The 22,328-nt window shown below is 49.0% G+C and overlaps 1 protein-coding gene across 1 annotated transcript in view; it reads right to left on the reverse strand.

Annotated features, from left to right (window-relative positions):
• The window catches only part of TM6SF2 (transmembrane 6 superfamily member 2), a 74,242-nt gene that overhangs the window by 31,789 nt on the left and 20,125 nt on the right, over positions 1–22,328 (reverse strand). The window contains exon 5 of the mRNA XM_075338444.1: positions 9,438–9,520. Within this exon, the coding sequence (XP_075194559.1) occupies positions 9,438–9,520 (83 nt within the window). The remainder of the gene's footprint in view (positions 1–9,437; positions 9,521–22,328) is intronic.

Below are 22,328 nucleotides of genomic sequence, written 5' to 3' on the forward strand. Positions count from 1 at the left end.
TGCCTATGCTTTTTATTTTGCCGGAGGGTATTAGGGTAAGTTCACACACTGCGTTTTTGCGCTTTTTTCGGGTGCGTTTTAGCTCAGAAAACTGCATGACTTTTCTTACCCAGCAAAGTCTGAGTTTTCATTTTTGCTGTCTGCACGCAGCGGGTTTTTTTTAGCTGCGTTTTTGTGGTGCCCACAAAAATGCAGCATGTCAATTATTTTTGCGTTTTCCACCCATTGAGTTCAATGAGATGTTCAAAAACGCAATGAAAAACGCAAATTGCAAATATAGCTGCGTTTTAGTGCATTTCTATGACTAAAAACGCAGCTGTAAACGCATGGAGTGGGTAGTAAAGTGACATGTACAGGAAGAGGATTCCTTCTGTTGGTAAACAGAGAAGCGTGAATACGCCCGGTACCGCCACCGCTGCTTCCACCTCCCGTCCGGCGCCATGTCCGGGCGGGAGATGGAAATCAAAAGTGAACAGTAGAAAAAAAAATGTCATACTCACCTGTCTGCAGACTCCCGGTACATGTCCGCTCCCAGCTCCTCTCCCGGTACCGCCACCCCAGCTCCGGCTGTGTGCTGACTCCCGAGCAGCATGTCCGATAGCTACAGGACCTGGCGGTGATCACCTGATGTGGTCACCTGATGCGGCATCTGACGCATCAGCTGATCGTAAGTCTCGCGCTGACGCCGGCTTTTTACCGCCCAGCCGGCTTAAACTATCAGCTGATGCCGTCAGGAGACTTTATCAGATGATTACCGGCAGCTCCTGGTGCGATCGGACGGGAGTCTGCACATAAGTGAGTATTTTTTTTTGCACTGATGCATCAGCTGATTGTATAAACGGCTTTTATACAATCAGCTGATGTGTGATGTGATTCAGGCCCTTGAACACGACACATCATCTGATGGCTTTGCCTTTCAGCAAACTGATCAGATGATATTGGATCCGGACTGGACGGCGCGGGACCCTTGACCCAGGATTACTGCGGAGGGGAGTTCTTTATTTCAATAAAGATGGAGTCACTAATCGTGTTGTGTTTTATTTCTAGTAAAAATATTTTTCTGTGTGTTGTGGTTTTTTTATCTTTACTAGAAATTAATATTAGCGTGACACCATGAATTTCGGGCTAAGGGCCAGCTGATAATACACAGCTAGCCCTAACTCCATTATTACCAAGTGAGCCACCCGGCATCAGGGCAGCTGGAAGAGTTGGATACAGTGCCAGAAGATGGCGCTTCTATGAAAGCGCCATTTTCTGGGGTGGCTGCGGACTGCAATTCGCAGCTGGGGTGCCCAGAAAGCTTGGGCACTCTGCACTGCGGATTCCAATCCCCAGCTGCCTAGTTGTACCTGGCTGGACTCAAAAATTGGTCGAAGCCCACGTCATTTTTTTTTTTTTAATTATTTCATGAAATTCATGAAATAATTTAAAAAAAAAAAAGGGTTTCCCTATATTTTTGGTTCCCAGCCGGGTACAAATAGGCAGCTGGGGGATGGAGGCAGCCTGTACCTGCCTGCTGTGCCTGGCTAGCATACAAAAATATGGCGAAGCCCACGTCATTTGTTTGGGGGCCAAAAAACTCCTGCTTACAGTCCTGGATGGAGGATGCTGAGCTTTGTAGTTCTGCAGCTGCTGTCTGCTCTCCTGTATACACTATTGGATGGAGGATGCTGAGCCTTGTAGTTCTGCAGCGGCTGTCTGCTCTTATGCATACACTATTGGATGGAGGATGCTGAGCCTTGTAGTTCTGCTCCCCCTGCCTCTCCCTACAGCATACTGTCCTGGATGGAGCATGCTGAGCCTTGTAGTTCTGCAGCTGCTGTCTGCTCTCCTGTATACACTATTGGATGGAGGATGCTGAGCCTTGTAGTTCTGCAGCGGCTGTCTGCTCTTATGCATACATTATTGGATGGAGGATGCTGAGCCTTGTAGTTCTGCTCCCCCTGCCTCTCCCTCCAGCATACAGTCCTGGATGGAGCATGCTGAGCCTTGTAGTTCTGCAGCTGCTGTCTGCTCTCCTGTATACACTATTGGATGGAGGATGCTGAGCCTTGCAGTTCTGCAGCGGCTGTCTGCTCTCCTGCATACACTATTGGATGGAGGATGCTGAGCCTTGTAGTTCTGCTCCCCCTGCCTCTCCCTCCAGCATACAGTCCTGGATGGAGCATGCTGAGCCTTGTAGTTCTGCAGCTGTCTGCTCTCCTGCATACACTAGTGGAGAATGAAGAACATATTGAAGAAAAAAAAGACATTAGACCTTTTTTCTTTTTTATTTCCAACAATCTTTAATGGCATTGTTCACTGTCAAAAAATGTATACAAACGTAATGAGCAAAAACGCAGCAAAATGCAGCAAAAAAACGCACCAAAACGCGGTAAAAACGTATACATTTTTGCTGCGTTTTTTTGCTGCCGGTGCGTTTTTGTGTGTTTTTTTGCAGCAAAAAATGCACAAAAACGCAGCGTCAAAAAAAAGCAGTGTGTGAACTTAGCCTTAAAGTGGTAAGAACTTTATGAGCTGCTTAAAGGGTATCTCCACTAAAGACACTTCTGACCTCAAACACTATTATTCCATTCACACAGGGAACTATGGGTCCTCTTTTGGGAGTGCCAATGGTCAGACCCTCAGAGATTATATATCTATCATCTATCCTATAGCTCTACAGTAACAAATATATTTTGCAGGGTCTCTCTTTGATAATTCTATTTCTCCTTCCCAATTTCTTCCACTCTATAGTTTGCTTCAAGTGCATATAAAGAAATATGGTAAGCTACTGAAATATGCATGAAATGACACTACTCTAAAGAGGGGTGACAACAAAAATTAGGAAATCAGGTACAAGAGATGCTCCTTTTTTAAATAAATGTTTTGCAAAAATAAGTCACTGATACATAAAGGGTTTGTGTCAGAATTATTTCAATGCCAATTTATTATAAAACTATTCATAATTCCCAAAAAAAATGTACCATGTAGCAGAAATCGTTGGTGGTTCAAAGTACTAAGGGGTTAATTATATTACTTGTGCTGGTGTAGAGCACTTAAAAAGTGAAGAAATACTGATCTTCAATTTGGTTAGTAGTATGTTTTCTTTCTTTAGAACATAGGCTTGCAGACGGGACTTTCCCCTGTTAAGGGTGCGTTATGCGCTGTGACATCGCTAGCGATAGCTAGCGATGTCGAGCGCGATAGCACCCGCCCCCGTAGTTCGTGCGACATTTGGTGATCGCTGCCGTAGCGAACATTATCACTACGGCAGCGTCACACGCACATACCTCTTCAGCGACGTCGCTATGACCGCCGAACAATCCCTCCTTCAAGGGGGAGGTGCATTCGGCGTCATAGCGACGTCACTGCGGCGTCACTAAGCGGCCGCCCAGTAGCAGAGGAGAGGAGGAGATGAGCGGCCTGAACATGCTGCCCACCTCCTTCCTTCCTCATTGCCGGTGGACGCAGGTAAGGAGATGGTCGTTGTTCCTGCGGTGTCACACGGAGCGATGTGTTGTGCCGCAGGAACGACGAATAACCTCACTACTGACCAGACAACGATTTTTGGTAAATGAACGACGTCTCACAGACCAACAATTTTTAACTCTTTTGCGATCGTTTAAGGTCGCTCAAGGTGTCACACGCTGTGATGTCGCTAACAACGCCGGATGTGCGTCACAAACACAGTGACCCCGACGATATATCGTTACCGATGTCGCAGCGTGTAAAGCACCCTTTAGAGTACTACCTCTTCATCGCTCCTCGCTGTGATGGTTTCCAACCTTCAGAGTTAATGTTGTATACAATACAATACATAAGATCACTGCAGGCAATCACTGGGCTAAGTAGCTCATGTCTACATCGGAATAGTCGCTAAGCCTGGTGATTGGCTACAGCCATCGTATCCACTGTATACATGACATCACCACTGTAGCCTGAAACTAATAATTGGGAGAAGTGATGAAGATACAGCACTAGAAGAGTAAAGGATGAGTATTGCTGTACTTGTCATTTTCACCATCTGCAAGGGCTGAAGAAAGTTGCAAGGTGTGAAAATGGGCTAAATTTATGACAGTGGCTCATGCTGGATGACAAACTACACAATTTGTCCAACGTTACACCACCGATTAGATGGCTTAGCTTACATAAATATTTTGCACCAAAAGTATGGTGCATTTTGTCATGTTTAGGCCACGTACTTCCCACTGAATGACACCCCTACACTAAGCTATGCCACAATATCAGGTATGGTGATTAAAAAAAAAAAATCTCTAAAACATATAGAAATTGAGAAGCAAGGCACGTATGTACCTTAGCTTATTTTGGTTTGAGACAGAATTCAATTACATTTATCATTGCATCTTCCCCAATGTATAACTCCATACCAAGCAGAAGCTATGGAAGTGGTAAATGTATGACAGAGGTACTGATGTTAGAACACAGGGAAACTACAAACATCTGCATCATGTAGGTGCTGAAGTGATGTGAGCCAGAATGTCTCTGCAGCAAAGTTACTGACATATGCACCCAAATGTATCTACTACTGGATGGAGGAGGTATCACATCACCAAAAGCCTGAACCGATTAAGTCAAATTGTAGCTACGGGTAGCAATTTTCTCTTAACTATAAGGCCTGGCAATTCTTCATTTTTGTTTTTTTCTCCTGTTCTTTCAATAGCCATTCCAATACAGGGAAGTACAGCAACCAAAAATAGCATTACTGGGGTTTCAATTTTTTTTCCTCTTAGATATTTAATGTATGGTTTAAATCATTTCATATTCTGGTAGATCGGACTTTTACAAACACGACAATAATAAATATGTTAATTTATTTACATTTTTAAACAGGGAAAATTGGGATGATTTAAGCCTATATATTTTTCCTCCACTTTTGTGTACTTTCTATAACATATATGTTTTTAATTTCAAGTTTATTTTTTTAGTCCCTTTAGACCTGTTATTGTCTGATCGCCCATACTATATACTGTAGCCCAAGGCAGCTCTTCAGCATGCACCCAGCATTTAAATTGACTCCTAGCGATCACGTCACAGGACATTTAAATGCAGCTGTCAGTGATTGACATGGGCACTGGCATTTTAAAATGGCAGTGGCTGAAACTTGCTCTGGTCGCTGCTGTTAAGAGGTGGATGCCGGCTGTGAAGCAAGTCTGCCTGTGACCGTAATATGTAAATCGCATATGAGCTGTCACATGACTAGCTCTCTGTCAAGCAGAGCAGAGTCCTCAGAATGTTGTTATTACGTGTTGTTAGGATTCAGCTTGTTACAGTGCCTGTCGAAAATTTGCTTTAGCCCAGAAAACACTTTGCTATTTTTTTCTATGTTTGTAACTACTGCAGCCAATAAATCCTTTTTTTCTTTAAAGTGAACCTGTCAGGTCCAATATACACCCAGAACAACGAGCAGTTCTAGGTGCATATTGCTAATCACTGCCTAACCGTCCCTGTATACACTAGCATAGATAAAGAGATCTTTAGAAAAAGTATTACTAAAGATCTTTTACCGTATGCTAATGAGCGAGGGGACTAGCCCCCTGGGCGTTAGTTTCCCGGCCAGTTGCCCCCATTAGCATGTTAGTACGCCCCTGTGGGCATGCTAACATGCTAATGAATGTGCAGTGTCAGAGGATGATCTCACTCACTTCTCCGCCGCCATCGCTGCCCTACGCTGGATTTCAGCTCAGTGCGCATGACCCCGGTGTTTGGGTCATGCGCACTATGAAGCCAGAGGTACGCGTCCTCGCTTCAAACTGAGGTAGTGCGCATGACCCAAACTCCGAGCTGAAATTCAGAGTTGGACACGATGGCAGCGGAGAGGTGAGATCATCCTCTAATGCTGCACATTCATTAGCATGTTAGCACGCCCACAGGGGCGTACTAACATGCTAATGGGGGCGACTGGTCGGGGAACTAATGCCCAGGGGACTAGTGCCTTCACTCATTAGCATACGGTAGAAGATCTTTAGAAATACTTTTTCTAAAGATCTCTTTATCTATGCTAGTGTATACAGGGACAGTTAGGCAGGGATTAGCAATATGCACCCCAAACCGCTTGTGGTTCTGGGTGCACATTGCACCTGACAGGTTCCCTTTAAATTGGTACTCCAGGGAGTTAAATAAACATTCTAATGTCCCTGCCTTCAAAAAGTATAAAGATGAGGTGCACAGTGCAGTTCTATTATCCTTACAATACCTGTAATTCAGTGTGACCCGGAAGCTGCTCCCCCTCCCTTTTGGGACGTAACATTAGGTGTGTGGCCTGCTCCATGTTGTTAGTAATAACCAGCCTCCTGATAATTTCTGTTTCTGTCCGACAGCAGGGGGCCTGGCCTGCTCCATGCTGTTAGTAACAACTAGCCTCCTGATAATCCAGCTGGATTCTGTACTAGAACAGGGGGCACGGCCACAACCCAGAAGGAGGGGGCAGTGAGAGCAGCTCCTGTCACACTCAATTACATGTATTATAAAAATTATAGAACTGCACTGAGCATCTAATCTTTATACTATAAAGCTGGTGTCACACATAACGACGACGACAACGACGTCGCTGCTACGTCACCATTTTCTGTGACGTTGCAGCGACGTCCCGTCGCTGTCGCTGTGTGTGACATCCAGCAACGACCTGGCCCCTGCTGTGAGGTCGCCGGTCGTTGCTGAATGTCCAGCTTCATCTTTTGGTCGTCACTCTCCCGCTGTGACACACACATCGCTGTGTGTGACAGCGAGAGAGCGACGAAATGAAGCGATCAGGAGCCGGCACTGGCAGCTGCGGTAAGCTGTAACCAGCGTAAACATCGGGTAACCAAGGGAAGACCTTTCCCTGGTTACCCGATGTTTACGCTGGTTACCAGCCTCCGCTCTTGCTGCCAGTGCCGGCTCCTGCACTGTGACATGTGGCTGCAGTACGCATCGGGTAATTAACCCGATGTATACTGTAGCAAGGAGAGCAAGGAGCCAGCGCTAAGCAGTGCGCGCGGCTCCCTGCTCTCTGCACTGTGACATGTAGCTGCAGCACACATCGGGTTAATTAACCCGATGTGTGCTGCAGGAGAGCAAGGAGCCAGCGCTAAGCGCGGCTCCCTGCTCTCTGAACTGTGACATGTAGCTGCAGCACACATCGGGTTAATTAACCCGATGTGTGCTGCAGGAGAGCAAGGAGCCAGCGCTAAGCGCGGCTCCCTGCTCTCTGAACATGTAGCACAGCGACCTTATGATCGCTGCTTCTGCTGTGTTTGACAGCTAAGCAGCGATCATAACAGCGACTTACAAGGTCGCTGTTACGTCACCGAAAATGGTGACGTAACAGCGACGTCGTTGTCGCTGTCGTTTAGTGTGACACCAGTTTAAGAAGGCAGGGACAGTAGAAGAATTTTTTTATCTCCCTGGAGTACCCATTTAATTCCGTTAGTACAGTGCCTACAAGTGGTATTCAACCCCCTGCAGATTTAGCAGGTTTACACATTCGGAATTAACTTGGCATTGTGACATTTGGACTGTAGATCAGCCTGGAAGTGTGAAATGCACTGCAGCAAAAAAGAATGTTATTTCTTTTTTTTTTTTTTTTTAAATTGAGAAAGTTTATTCAGAGGGTCATTTATTATTCAACCCCTCAAACCACCAGAATTCTGTTTGGTGCCCCTAAAGTATTAAGAAGTATTTCAGGCACAAAGAACAATGAGCTTCACATGTTTGGATTAATTATCTCTTTTACCAGCCTTTTCTGACTAATTAAGACCCTCCCCAAACTTGTGAACAGCACTCATACATGGTCAACATGGGAAAGACAAAGGAGCATTCCAAGGCTATCAGAGACAAGATCGTGGAGGGTCACAAGGCTGGCAAGGGGTACAAAACCCTTTCCAAGGAGTTGGGCCTACCTGTCTCCACTGTTGGGAGCATCATCCGGAAGTGGAAGGCTTATGGAACTACTGTTAGCCTGGACAGCCTTTGAAAGTTTCCTCCCGTGCCGAGGCCAGGCTTGTCCGAAGAGTCAAGGCTAACCCAAGGACAACAAGGAAGGAGCTCCGTGAAGATCTCATGGCAGTGGGGACATTGGTTTCAGTCAATACCATAAGTAACGTACTCCACCGCAATGGTCTCCGTTCCAGACGAGCCCGTAAGGTACCTTTACTTTCAAAGCGTCATGTGAAGGCTCTTCTACAGTTTGCTCATGATCACTTGGAGGACTCTAAGACAGACTGGTTCAAGGTTCTGTGGTCTGATGAGACCAAGATCGAGATCTTTGGTGCCAACCACACACGTGACGTTTGGAGACTGGATGGCACTGCATACGACCCCAAGAATACCATCCCTACAGTCAAGCATGGTGGTGGCAGCATCATGCTGTGGGTCTGTTTCTCAGCCAAGGGGCCTGGCCATCTGGTCCGCATCCATGGGAAGATGGATAGCACGGCCTACCTGGAGATTTTGGCCAAGAACCTCCGCTCCTCCATCAAGGATCTTAAGATGGGTCGTCATTTCATCTTCCAACAAGACAACGACCCAAAGCACACAGCCAAGAAAACCAAGGCCTGGTTCAAGAGGGAAAAAATCAAGGGGTTGCAGTGGCCTAGTCAGTCTCCTGACCTTAACCCAATTGAAAACTTGTGGAAGGAGCTCAAGATTAAAGTCCACATGAGACACCCAAAGAACCTAGATAACTTGGAGAAGATCTGCATGGAGGAGTGGGCCAAGATAACTCCAGAGACCTGTGCCGGTCTGATCAGGTCTTATAAAAGACGATTATTAGCTGTAATTGCAAACAAGGGTTATTCCACAAAATATTAAACCTAGGGGTTGAATAATAATTGACCCACACTTTTATGTTGAAAATTTATTAAAATTTAACTGAGCAACATAACTTGTTGGTTTGTAAGATTTATGCATCTGTTAATAAATCCTGCTGTTGTTTGAAGTTTGCAGGCTCTAACTTCTTTGCATCTTATCAAACCTGCTAAATCTGCAGGGGGTTGAAGACTACTTGTAGGCACTGTAAGTCACTTTCTGTGCAGTATTCAGCGTTAAAGTACAGCATGAAATATACGTTTAAGACTTGGCTATTTTTCGAGGAAGCAGTCACACAATGCAATATGTATGCTCTTTAGGCATGCCAAGGGAAAAATATATATAAATCATATAAATCTTAAAACTATAGGCTGTAGCAGAAATGGAAGAATACTAATTGTTGCAAAATGTAAAGGGGTTTCCAGAAGCACAATATTGATAGATAGCCCATCAATATTAGATTTGTGCAGGTTCAATTCCTGGCAACCCTTCCATTCCAATTAAAAGAGTGAAGGGCCCCGCACTTGTCCAGTGAGTGAACTGTGCCATGTAAATAATGAAGGGGAGCTGTGCCTTCTAAATAACCTCTGGATACTTGAAGCTAGTAAAAGGTTCTGGCAGGTTAACGATAGGTAATGAATTTTACTTACCAACGACATTGCCAGGCAAAAACACCAGCATGCTCATAATGAGTGAGCCCAGCCAGAAAAGACCCACTGTTTTGTAGTTTGTCCTAAGCAGAAAAACATAAAATACATTTTTTTGTCAGAAAGTAGGCTGCAGTTATATGATAGCACTAATAATAATCTGCAGCTTCCCAAGCTCCGCATCTAAACGTGAACAATCTAATAATGATATATCGGGCATTTCTGAACATGGCAATACCAAATATGTGTATATATTTTTATTTTTTTATTGTTTTATTTTCAATGGGACGAAAGAAGGGTGATTTGAATTTTGAGGTCTGTTTTTATTTTTTTCAGATTTTTTAAAACTTTTTTTCTTACTTGTTTTATTGATGTACAGTCCGATTGCCTGTGTATTTCTGCTGATCAGAGCTGCATCACTCTGATCAGCAGAAACGCAGTGTTCCTGTGAGTGCCGGCACTCTGCTCTCACAAGAAATATGTCATGGTAGCGTCAAGGCTCATCAGCTGACCTCACGCTACCATGGCAACACATTGTTGAGCTGCCGGTGGTGGCGGGGAATGGTGCGATACCTGCCGTGGCCATTTAAAATCACGCTGTCAGATTTTGACAGCGCGGTGGTAAGGAGGCGCAGGCGGATCTCTGATCCACCCACGCCTGTTAGCTGCACATGTCTGCTGATCAGGTCAACAGACATGTGCGGGGACGTCCGTGGGCTTGCCTCCGGAGTCTGTGGCTATGGGGAGATATGACCTAAGAGGTATATATATATATGTCTATGGTCGTGAAGGAGTTGAAGGGTTAATCTAACGGCAATATTAAACCTAAATTGCTATTTGCATTTATGTGTTACTTATAGGGTGTTGTCCACTACTCAGAAAATCCCTTCTCAATCACTGTGCTTCCTTGTAGTAAAATGATAACACCTATATGCACCTCTGGTGCCAGCACCATTCTATCAGTGTCGGTATTAGCATTTCTGGGGATCTTGTGACACTGATATGCCATGTGAGTCCTGCAGCCAGTCAGCAGCTGCCTCCCTCTCCTCTTATTTGGGTGTAAATGACAGCCGGAAGGAGTCAAGAGAGCAGCTGCTGCTCTCACTTCACTTGGAATTCCAGATGATGTTGAGGGAGGATGGAAAGCTCCCCATACAGCTTAGACTGTATGCAGGTCCCACCAATTCGGGCGACTTGAGTCTTATATGTATGGAGGCTTTAGTGCTTGAAATAAAGAGATGGATCCAGCTGACTAACTCTTTTTCAGAAGCAAACTATTCCAATGAGTACTTGATAGTTGAAGGAAGTGTCGCGGGCGGGGGGGAGGAGGGTGACAATGCTGCGCTCTCCCACAGCTCGGGCCCGGCTGCCGCTGCTCTGCGGCTACTGCTGCTCGGTGTCTCGAGCGATGGGCCGGATCCCGGGGACTCGAGCGGCGCTCCTCGCCCGTGAGTGAAAGGGGCTGATTGTTGGTGGGGGATTTGATTAATGTCCGTGACGCCACCCACGGTTGTGGTGATTCTGGTGCCACCACCGCTGCTCTGTACGGGGATCCCGGGAGCGGTGACAGGGAGCAGCTGAGTTGGTGATTCTCCCCTTCGTGGGCAGGGGGGTGGATGTCCCGGGGCCGGTGATGGGGTTGGGATGGTTGACAGGCGGGTTATGGGGGCCTGATGAGGTGCAGGGACGCAGGGGCAGCGCTGTGCCGCGCGGCACGGAGGTACTCACTCAGCCCAAGGATGATGACACAGTTCACGGTAAACAAGCGGCTGGTTGGACGGGTCCCTCGGACGGCTGCGGTGTTGATGTTCCCTGCAAGTTAGCGGTGACTGTCTCTTCCCTGCACCTAAATACGGTTGTTGGTAGCAATGGGTTCCCACCGGTAACCCGCTCCCCGGCTTGGATATGGGCCGGAGGAGCCCCTCTTTGCCCGCAGGCGCTGGCCCTGAGGTACTGGTGCCTTGGTGGTGGCGGTGTCCCTCTCTCACGGTTGGACCTTTGCCTTCAATCGGGACTTTGCTGTTTAGAGACCCAGGAGGTCCCCTTCCCTGACGGATTTGGCAAATTGTATGGCGACTCCAAGCCTTGCCGGGATCCGAAAGGCCCCTGCCAATGGTGCTGGCTTCACTTTGTGTACCGCTCCAGTACCGCCGGGCCACCACCCGTCCACGGTCCTTTCGGCAACTCCGATCAGCCTCCACTGCAGACGGTCACCGCCGTCAGTCAACCTTGCTGTCTCGTCCGGGGCACACACCCGGACGCTCTCAGTCAGTTTTTGGTTGCTCTACTGCCACTTCACTGCTCTCACCTCCACTCCTCAACTTCTCTCCAACTCAACTCCACTCAACTAAAACTGTTAGTTTTCCCGCCTCCAGGACTGTGAACTCCTCGGTGGGTGGAGACCAACCGCCTGGCTCCACCCCCTGGTGTGATCACCAGCCCCTGGGGAGGGCAACAAGAGTTTGTGTTTTGACTACGGTGTTCTTGCAGGGAATGTGGGGTGTGTGGTGATGTTGTGACCTGTGACCCCTGGCTTGCCCAAGGCGTCACATTCCCCCTTAGCAAAACGCAGACCGTCCTCGGGCTGCCCGTCCAACACCGGTTTTATTTTCCTGAAAAAAAGGATAAGAAAACGGTAACCAGGTTTACAAATATACTAACTTCATCCCACATTGGGAGGCACTTTTCTTAAACGATTTCAAATGGTTAACGGGTACGGCTTCCGCTCTCACCCACCCAAGTAACCTGGCCCTGATGCTGCCCCTAAGAAACAGGCAGCACCCCTTGACCCCAGTCCTGAACCAAGTTACCCGAGCGGGATCTGTCCTTTCCAGGGGACCCACATCCATGGGAAGCCCCTGGAACCCCCAGAGGGTAGCCACCGGTTCCTGTGGTGGCTGGGCCCCAGCCTGCTCCACTGCGGGCCCTCCCTCCAATCTGCCTCTCCGGAGGCGGCAATTGCGGAAACGGTAACAGAACTTATTTACAAGCCACAGAGTTTGTGGTTGCCCTGCAAGTTCTCGGGCTTGTCCATAGGAGTTCCTATGCAAAAACTTTTTAAACGGTCCCCACGGGGACAACGGTGCCGGCAACGGCCGGTTCAATCAGCAGGCTAGACAATCAGGTTACTGTTCGGTAATCATTCACTTTCATTTTCAAACTTTTAACTTGTAAACACACACAGGTGGTCCCAACGGGGACTGTGCAACAGTACTCCGCTGCCTTTACTCCGATTCTTCAGCTGAGGCGGATCCATCCTCCGCCACCAGCATATCAAACATGCACTGACATGCCTGCCGTGACAGGGGTGCCCGGCACCCATTTCCACCGGTGCGCGGGGTGTAGAAAACCACTGGGTCTCCTTCATAGCGGGGACGCTCACTTGCCCCCTCAAACTCAGCAGTGGGCCCGGGGCCGGAGTCATCATCAATTATTCCTGCGGCAGGCAGGTTGCCGCCAGCTGCCGCAGCCTCCTGGCCTCCAGCATCCAGCACATCAGATCCTTCTGCAGTAGCACGGGGCAGCAGGTCAGGCGAGTTTACACTGAGGCGCTCCATAAGTAACGGCAAGGGTGATGCATAGGCCGAGACTAGGCCGGGCCCCTCAGCCGCAGCGGCCGGTCCTAATAGGACATAGGGACGTGGGTCACCAGTCGACTCTGTTACATCTGTTCCCCTCCCGTACATCGGGGTGGTTGCAATCAGCATCTCCACCTCGTTGGTCCACTGCTCCATCATCCGGAAGATCTGATCCTGCTGACGTTGGTGCAATTTAATCACCCGGGCCTTCATCCATGCTACGGTCCCGGGCTCGGGGTCTGGCGCAGTCACTGCCGGGACTTCTGGCACAATCTTGTTAAGGGGCCGCGGTCCTAGCGGTTCCCCCGGGAGTAATTCAGGGACACCCTGGACGTCTGCAGCCGGTTGGTCCGCCGGAGCGGATTGGTAGGGTATCGCTACCGGTTGGGCAGGCAGCGGGCCTAGTGGTGAAGCGGCAGCAGCTAACACGGGTAGCGGGGAGAGAGGCAGGGTGAGCGGAGGCAGGCCGGGCTCCTCAGCTTCAATGGCCGATCCCTCGGGAATACAGGGGCGTGGGTCTCTTACCCGCTCTTCCAAATCCTCTTCCAGATCGCGTCTCCGCATAGCAGCCACTACGTCCGCCATGTCGGTCTCCCACTCCTCTAGGAGGAGCTGCATATGGGCTTGCAGACGGTTATTCAACGGGGCAGTCCGGTCTCTCAACCACATCGCCGTGCCGGGTGCGGGAGCGTCCTCGTTGGCGGTCGGACTGTACATCTTGGCAATCGTGCCTTCCAGGAACCCAGTATCCTTGCAGAGTCCTGGCGTCTCTGCTTTTATAGCCGTGGCTACATGCGACCAGTCGCCATTTCGTCCCCCTTAGCCTCTTTCCGGCTCCTCCTCTATCGGGGCGGGGTTTTGGCCTTCGCGCCTCCACTACTCGAGAAGACGCTCGAGCGGGACTTTTTCGCGCCCAAGATGGCAGCTTTCCAAATTTTCCGGCCGGACACCTCCGGCAGTAACAAGGCGCACCTCTACCAGACGGCAGAGCGGTAAAATCCTGTTCGTGACGCCAACTTGTCGCGGGCGGGGAGGAGGGTGACAACGCTGCGCTCTCCCATAGCTCGGGCCCGGCCACCGCTGCTCTGCGGCTACCGCTGCTCGGTGGCTCGAGCGATGGGCCGGATCCCGGGGACTCGAGCGGCGCTCCTCGCTCGTGAGTGAAAGGGGCTGATTTTTGGTGGGGGATTTGATTAATGTACGTGACGCCACCCACGGTTGTGGTGATTCTGGTGCCACCACCGCTGCTCTGTACGGGGATCCCGGGAGCGGTGACAGGGAGCAGCTGAGTTGGTGATTCTCCCCTCCGTGGGCAGGGGGCTGGATGTCCCGGGGCCGGTGATGGGGTTGGGATGGTTGACAGACGGGTTATGGGGGCCTGTTGAGATGCAGGGACGCAGGGGTACTCACTCAGCCCAAGGATTATGACACAGTTCACGGTAAACAAGTGTCTGGTTGGACGGGTCCCTCGGACGGCTGCGGTGTTGATGTTCCCTGCAAGTTAGCGGTGACTGTCTCTTCCCTGCACCTAAATACGGTTGTTGGTAGCAATGGGTTCCCACCGGTAACCCGCTCCCCGGCTTGGATATGGGCCGGAGGAGCCCCTCTTTGCCCGCAGGCGCTGGCCCTGAGGTACTGGTGCCTTGGCGGTGGCGGTGTCCCTCTCTCACGGTTGGACCTTTGCCTTCAATCGGGACTTTGCTGTTTAGAGACCCAGGAGGTCCCCTTCACTGACGGATTTGGCAAATTGTACGGCGACTCCAAGCCTTGACGGGATCCGAAAGGCCCCTGCCAATGGTACTGGCCTCACTTTGTGTACCGCTCCGGTACCGCCGGGCCACCACCCGTCCACGGTCCTTTCGGCAACTCCGATGAGCCTCCACTGCAGACGGTCACCGCCGTCTGTCAACCTTGCTGTCTCGTCCGGGGCACACACCCGGACGCTCTCAGTCAGTTTTTGGTTGCTCTACTGCCACTTCACTGCTCTCACCTCCACTCCTCAACTCCTCTCCAACTCAACTCCACTCAACTAAAACTGTTCGTTTTCCCGCCTCCAGGACTGTGAACTCCTCGGTGGGTGGAGACCAACCACCTGGCTCCACCCCCTGGTGTGATCCCCAGCCCCTGGGGAGGGCAACAAGGGTTTGTGTTTTGACTACAGTGTTCTTGCAGGGAATGTGGGGTGTGTGGTGATGTTGTGACCTGTGACCCCTGGCTTGCCCAGGGCGTCACAGAAGCATCAGAAAAAAAATACTCCAGTCAATTAATGACCACATAATCAATGCCATGCAGAACAAAAGATGATCCTTGTAGCTTCTAAGCACTTAACTGATATGGATTTTGGGAGGGGCACATTCTATCACATTTAAATTTAAATAATAGGCTATCTCAAACTATTCATACTCAAGAAGAACTTAACGGAAATATTTATGGTATTTTTGGTCGGTTAGACAGTTTTATCAAAAGAAAAACATCTTACTAAAAAGTCTTATTGTCTACAGTCAGGAGGGCCAGCCTGATCCCGCGATTGATTCTTTAATGATCCGGCAGAGTACTAATAAAAGTACTGAAGTATGTATGATCACTAAAGGCCAAGTCACACACAACGACTTACTAGCGATCCCGAAAACGATGCAACCTGATAGGGATCGCTGGTAAGTTCCTGGGAGGTCGCAGGTGAGATGTCACACAGTCAGATCTTACCAGCGATGCAGAACAATACAGGTCGCAGGAGCGACCTGTATAACGATCTCAGCAGTCACTGTGACTCTGTCACACAGTGTCAAACACAGCGATGTGTGCTGCCCAGCAGAACATCGCCTTTGAAGAAAATGGCCTGGACCATTCTGCAAGGACTAGAGATCTCACAGCAGGGGCCTGATCGCTGGTAGGTGTCACACATAACGAGATCGCTAACGGGATCGCTACTGCGTCACAGAAACCGTGACTCAGCAGCGATCTCGTAGCGATCTCGTTATGTGTGACGGTACCTTTACACAGATCTGTGTAGCCATTTATAGCCTCAGGGAACAGCACCATCTACCTCCTGACCAGCCCCAACATTTATCTCTGCTGGCAATTAGTCTTTAGCATGTCAGCATTCTTGTAGGAGGACTCAGCTTTAGAATAGCTGCTGCTTTCTTCTGCGCTCTCTTCCAGTGTATGTTTTTGTTCTTTCCTATGCAAAGCTGAATCAAACAAAATTCTTGTCGTTTCTGCCTCAATTTTGCAATTGGTTTAGAAATGCTTTGTTCTCCTCTAACCCTTTGGCCACAAGCTTGGTCTCGGTGGCTCAGTGGTTAGCACTGTTACTTTGCAGCGCTGGGGTCCTGTATTTAAATCCCATCAAGAACAACATCTGCAAGGAGTATATTCTCCCTGTGTTTGCGTGGGTTTCCTCTGGGTACCTCGGTTTCCTCCAAAAACTCCAAAGACATAACGATAGGGAATTTAGATTGTAAGCCCCAATGGGGACAGTGATTATCATGTCTTTAAAATACTGTGGAATTAATAGCACTACAGTGGGAAAAAAAATCAGTCATTTATCCTGCATCATTGAAAATATTGGTCTGGGTGATGTCCGTTGTCACACAGAGACACAAAGAGACAGACACACAGAGACAGACATACAGAGAGACAGACACACAAACACAAAGACACACAGACTCACACACAGAGACACACAGAAACAAAGACACACACAGAGACAGAAACACAGAGACCCATACAGAGACAGATACACCAGAGACAGACACAGAGACACAGACACACACACAGAGACACAAAAACAGAGACAGAGACACAAAAACAGAGACACAAAGACAGAGACACAAAGACAGAGACACACAGAGACTGATACAGAGATACAGACACAGAGACACATAAAGACACACTGTTACGGGGGGCTGTCTGATAAGAACCTAAAGGAGTATCAGACAGTCAGGGTCCACCGTGCAAAGACTCTGCTGCAGACTATGGCAGAGTGCAATACCTCTGTTAACTCACAGAAGGATATAATAAGTAAGTAAAGCAATTCCTCCCTTACTTGGAGGGTGTGTGGAATGATCTCTGTTAATAATCACAGAGACAAAGACAATGTGTGCGAAATGGCACCTACCTAGGTCCGCTCTTCTAGTGGTGCAAAAGAGACGAACAGCAGCGTAAGCCGCACAAAGCTCCTACCTGCGTTCGCTCCACTAGTGTGCGAGGACACGAACCACTAGACATGGCACCTGCCTAGGTCCGCTCTTCTAGTGGTGCAAAAGAGACGAACAGCAGCGTAAGCCGCACAAAGCTCCTACCTCTGTTCGCTCCCCTAGTGTGCGAGGATACGAACAACTGCCAGACGCAGTATAAGGAACGTTACCCTAGCGGTAACGTCCACCTACGAGTCGAACCACAAGGCCCAGCCAGACCATGTGCCTCAGGCACCTGCCTATGTCCGCTCCCCTAAGAGGTAAGGATACGGACAGCAGCCGAAGCTGTAAGGTATAAGAACGCTACCCTGCCGGTAGCGCTCACCTAGCATAGACAGAGGAATGCCTAGAGGAACGCGCACAGAGCGTCTACTCTTATGCATGAACCAAGAGGACTGAGCGCCATGCGGCGTGTGTCAGGGTCTTATATAGACTCTGTGCCTCATCCAAGATGGGGGACACCAGAGCCAATCCGCTGCCAGAACGACAGGAGTGACGTCATGCTGGCCTATCACTGAGCAAGGCATCACAAGCACATGACCAGCGACCAATCGGCATAGAAGGTGTCAGAGACATGTGACCTCGTGTCAGCGATGATGTCACCCTCACATGTGCAATGGCTCCAAGATAGGACTTAGTCTCTGGCGCTCGCACATGTGCAGTAGCAAGAAATCTGGACTTAGTCTCCAGCGCTCGCACATGTGCAGTAGCAAGAAATCTGGACTTAGTCTCCAGCGCTCGCACATGTGCAGTAGCAAGAAATCTGGACATAGTCTCCAGTGCTCGCAGCAACCGTAACAGTACCTCCCCCTCAAGGGCCCCCCTCCCGGCGACGCAGGTAATCGGCAACTAAGTCGGGAGCATGGACAGCCTCCTCAGGCTCCCAAGAGCGATGTTCCGGGCCGTAACCCTCCCAATCTATCAAGAAGAACCTGCGCCCTCTAACCATCTTAGAACCAACTATGGCTCGTACCTCATAGCTAGAGCGAGAGGAATCAGAGGCAGGAGAGTGCACTTCACGAGCGTGAGGTAAAATAGCCGGCTTTAGCAGTGAGACATGGAATTTGTTATGAATCCTAAGATGGACGGGTAACTTCAATTGGTAGACTACAGGATTTACCTGTCGAAGAACCTCATAAGGACCCAGGAAGCGAGGAGCAAATTTGACAGAGCTCACTCTAAGTCTCACATGTTTTGCAGAGAGCCACACAAAGTCCCCTGGAGAAAAGACAGGAGCCGGGCGACGAAACCGATCGGACACCGTCTTCATACGGTCCTTAGCTGCTTGGATCGACTCTTGAGTCCGATCCCAAACCTCTCTGGCATTAGTTGCCCAGTCGGCCACAAGAGGAGGAGGTGCAGCAGCGGGAAACGGTACCGGTACCCTAGGGTGTTGCCCATTATTGAGTACGAACGGTGTCTGCCCAGTGGCCTCAGCCAGCGAATTGTTAAGGGCAAATTCTGCCCAGGGTAGGAGGGAGGACCAGTTATCGTGGTTCTCAGCAACAAAGTGTCGAAGGTATATAATCATAGATTGATTGGTATGCTCAACCAAACCATTGGTCTCCGGATGGTACGCCGAAGAGAGATTCAACTCAATTTGCAGAAGGCTACAAAGATCTCGCCAGAAACGGGAAGTAAATTGAGGGCCTCTATCACAAATGATACGATCTGGCATCCCGTGAAGCCTAAAGACATGCTTGAGGAATAGTTTGGCTAGTACCCTGGAAGATGGGATTCTCGATAACGGTACAAGATGAACCATCCGGGAGAAATGGTCCGTAATGACCCACACAAATCTATGTCCCTGTGAACATGGAAGATCACCCACAAAGTCCATGCCTACCACCTCCCATGGTCTATCTGGCACTGGTAAAGGATGCAAGAGCCCAGACGGTCTCTGCCGTAATGGACGGTTGCGAGCACACGAGTAGCAGGAACCGACATATCTCTTGACGTGGCTGGCTAAGTGTGGCCACCAATACCACCTCTCCAGTAACTCTCGTGTCCGCCTAATACCAAAATGCCCACCCACCTTTGAGGTGTGGGCCCATGACAGTATATCATTCTGTCGATCAGGCGGAACAAAGGTCTTGCCCGGTGGGATTTGGTCTAACGTCACAGGGGAGAGCGTATGAAAAACCCTGGAGGGAAGGATAAGACGAGGTTCGTCAATCTCTTCCTGGGTAGAAAGCATAGAGCGAGACAGGGCGTCTGCCTTGTTATTCTTACTACCAGACAGATAGTTGATGGAGAAGTGAAAGCGGGAGAAAAACAAGGACCAGCGGGCTTGGTGAGGATTCAGACGCTGAGCGGTTTGTAAGTACGTCAGATTCTTATGGTCTGTATAGACCTGGAAAGGATGTTTCGCTCCTTCCAGCAAGTGACGCCACTCCTCCAAGGCTAATCTCAAGGCGAGCAGTTCCCTATCCCCAATGGTATAGTTTCTCTCTGCCGGTGAAAAGGTTTTCGCAAAGAAGAAACACGGCCTTTTTCTACCTGCACCGTTCTTTTGATACAAGACCGCACCAGCACCCACTGAAGAGGCATCAACCTCTAAGAGGAAGGGCTTACTCTCATCGGGTCTTTGAAGAACGGGAGCAGTTGAAAAGTGTCTTTTTACTGCCTCAAAAGCCTGAGATGTCTCAGTAGACCAGGCTTTGGGATTAGCACCTTTCTTAGTCAAGGCCACCAAAGGGGCCACCAAAGTAGAAAAATGGGGTATGAACTGCCTGTAATAATTTATGAATCCTAAGAAGCGTTGCACCGCCTTCAAGGAATGAGGTTCGGACCATTGCAGGACAGCAGAGAGCTTCGCAGGATCCATAGCCAGGCCCTCTTGTGAGATAATGTAACCCAAAAAAGGCAATGAGGACTGCTCGAATACACATTTCTCGAGTTTAGCAAACAATGAGTGCTCCCTTAAACGGGAAAGGACACGAACGACATCCTGACGATGAGTCTCCAGATCAGGAGAAAAAATCAGGATGTCGTCCAGATACACCACTACTGAGGATAACAGTAAATCCCTGAACACATCGTTTACGAAGTCCTGAAATACTGCGGGTGCATTACATAACCCAAAAGGCATGACGAGGTATTCATAGTGACCGTCTCGGGTGTTAAAAGCGGTCTTCCATTCGTCACCCTTTCGAATTCGTACCAAGTTATACGCACCCCGCAGATCCAACTTCGTAAAAACTTGAGCTCCTCTCAGTCTGTCAAAGAGCTCCGAAATTAAAGGTAATGGGTATTTGTTCTTTATTGTGATTGCGTTGAGACCCCTGTAATCTATGCAGGGACGCAAATCACCCTCTTTCTTCCGAACAAAGAAAAACCCAGCTCCCGCGAGAGAGACAGACTTACGAATGAACCCCTTCTCTAAACTCTCTCTTATATAGGTCGACATGGCCTCCGACTCAGGTATCGACAGGGGGTAAACCCTGCCTTTAGGTGGAACCGAACCTGGGATAAGGTCTATGGCACAGTCATACGGCCTATGGGGTGGAAGAACCTCAGCACCCTGTTTGGAGAACACGTCAGCGAAATCCAAATAGGGTGTAGGTATGGGAGAGAGATCAGTAGATGCAACGGCAATGACCTTAGGTGGTAAGGGAAGACATCGGGACTGACATTTCGAACCCCAACTAATAATGCTGTCAGACTCCCAGTCAATGTGAGGAGCATGAGTCCGAAGCCATGGGAGACCCAGAAGGACGTCGTCTATACCCTCAGGCAAAACAAGAAAAGAAATCTCCTCTATGTGACCCTGAGACAGGGAAAGGCGCAAGGGAACTGTCCTCAATGTAATGGAGTCAGACAACATAGTTCCATTAACAACACGGACAGGAATAGGCGCCTCTAACATGATAGAGGGAATATTGTGTCCCTTTACAAATCCTGAGGACACAAAAGTCCCGTCAGCTCCGGAATCCACAAAAGCCATAATAGGCCATGTATTCTTAGATAACGAGAGCTGACCTGGGATACAACACTTAGAGGGTGCAGAAGACGTCTCTAGTAACCCCCCTCTAATGGTTACTAGGCCAGGGAGTTTCCCTGACGACTAGGACACTTGTTGGCATAGTGCCCAGCCTGACGACATATGTAACATATAGGAGGACCAGACTTGCGTAATCTGGAAGACGTATGAACTAACTCCATAGGAGTGGGAGATGTTTCAGATGCTGAGGAAGATGGTAGTGGACCCTCAACAACTGGAATAGCCCGATGCTTAGGGCGTGAGGAAAAGACCTCGAGTCTACGTTCCTTATTGCGTACATCGATCCTCGTTGCTACTGTGATCAAGTCCTCCAGAGAAGCAGGGACCTCACGAGTAGCAAGAGCATCCTTGACATAGCCTGCCAACCCTCTCCAGAAGATAGGAATCAACACCTTCTCTGGCCAATCTAGTTCTGCCACCAGAGTTCTAAAAGCAATGGCATAAGAACTAGTGGATAACGAACCCTGAGATAGATCTAACAGTCTCAGGGCCGCATCATGGGTAACCTGCGGACCCATGAATACCGCCTTAAGAGCATCAAGAAAGTCTTGATGTCTCAGAGTAACCACATCAGAGCGCTCCCATAGGGGAGTCACCCATTCTAAGGCTTTGTCCTGAAGTAAGGAGATGATAAAGCCTATTCTGGACCTCTCCGTAGAGAAGCGAGAAGAGTTGACCTCTAGGTGTATCTGACACTGACTAATGAAACCACGACATGATCTGGCATCGCCAGAATATCTGTTTGGCAGAGCAAGTCGAGGATCATGTGCAGATGTCACCATGGTCTGAGGTTTATCCTCTATACTCTTGAGTTGAGCCGTGACTCAAGTACTTGTATGTAACGGTGTAACTGCTGATATTCTGCCATAACTGCCAGACCCTTGGCTCAGTCCTAATGTTACAGGGGGCTGTCTGATAAGAACCTAAAGGAGTATCAGACAGTCAGGGTCCACCGTGCAAAGACTCTGCTGCAGACTATGGCAGAGTGCAATACCTCTGTTAACTCACAGAAGGATATAATAAGTAAGTAAAGCAATTCCTCCCTTACTTGGAGGGTGTGTGGAATGATCTCTGTTAATAATCACAGAGACAAAGACAATGTGTGCGAAATGGCACC

Source organism: Anomaloglossus baeobatrachus, chromosome 1 (assembly GCF_048569485.1).
Source record: "Anomaloglossus baeobatrachus isolate aAnoBae1 chromosome 1, aAnoBae1.hap1, whole genome shotgun sequence".
Taxonomy (NCBI): Eukaryota; Metazoa; Chordata; class Amphibia; order Anura; family Aromobatidae; genus Anomaloglossus; species Anomaloglossus baeobatrachus.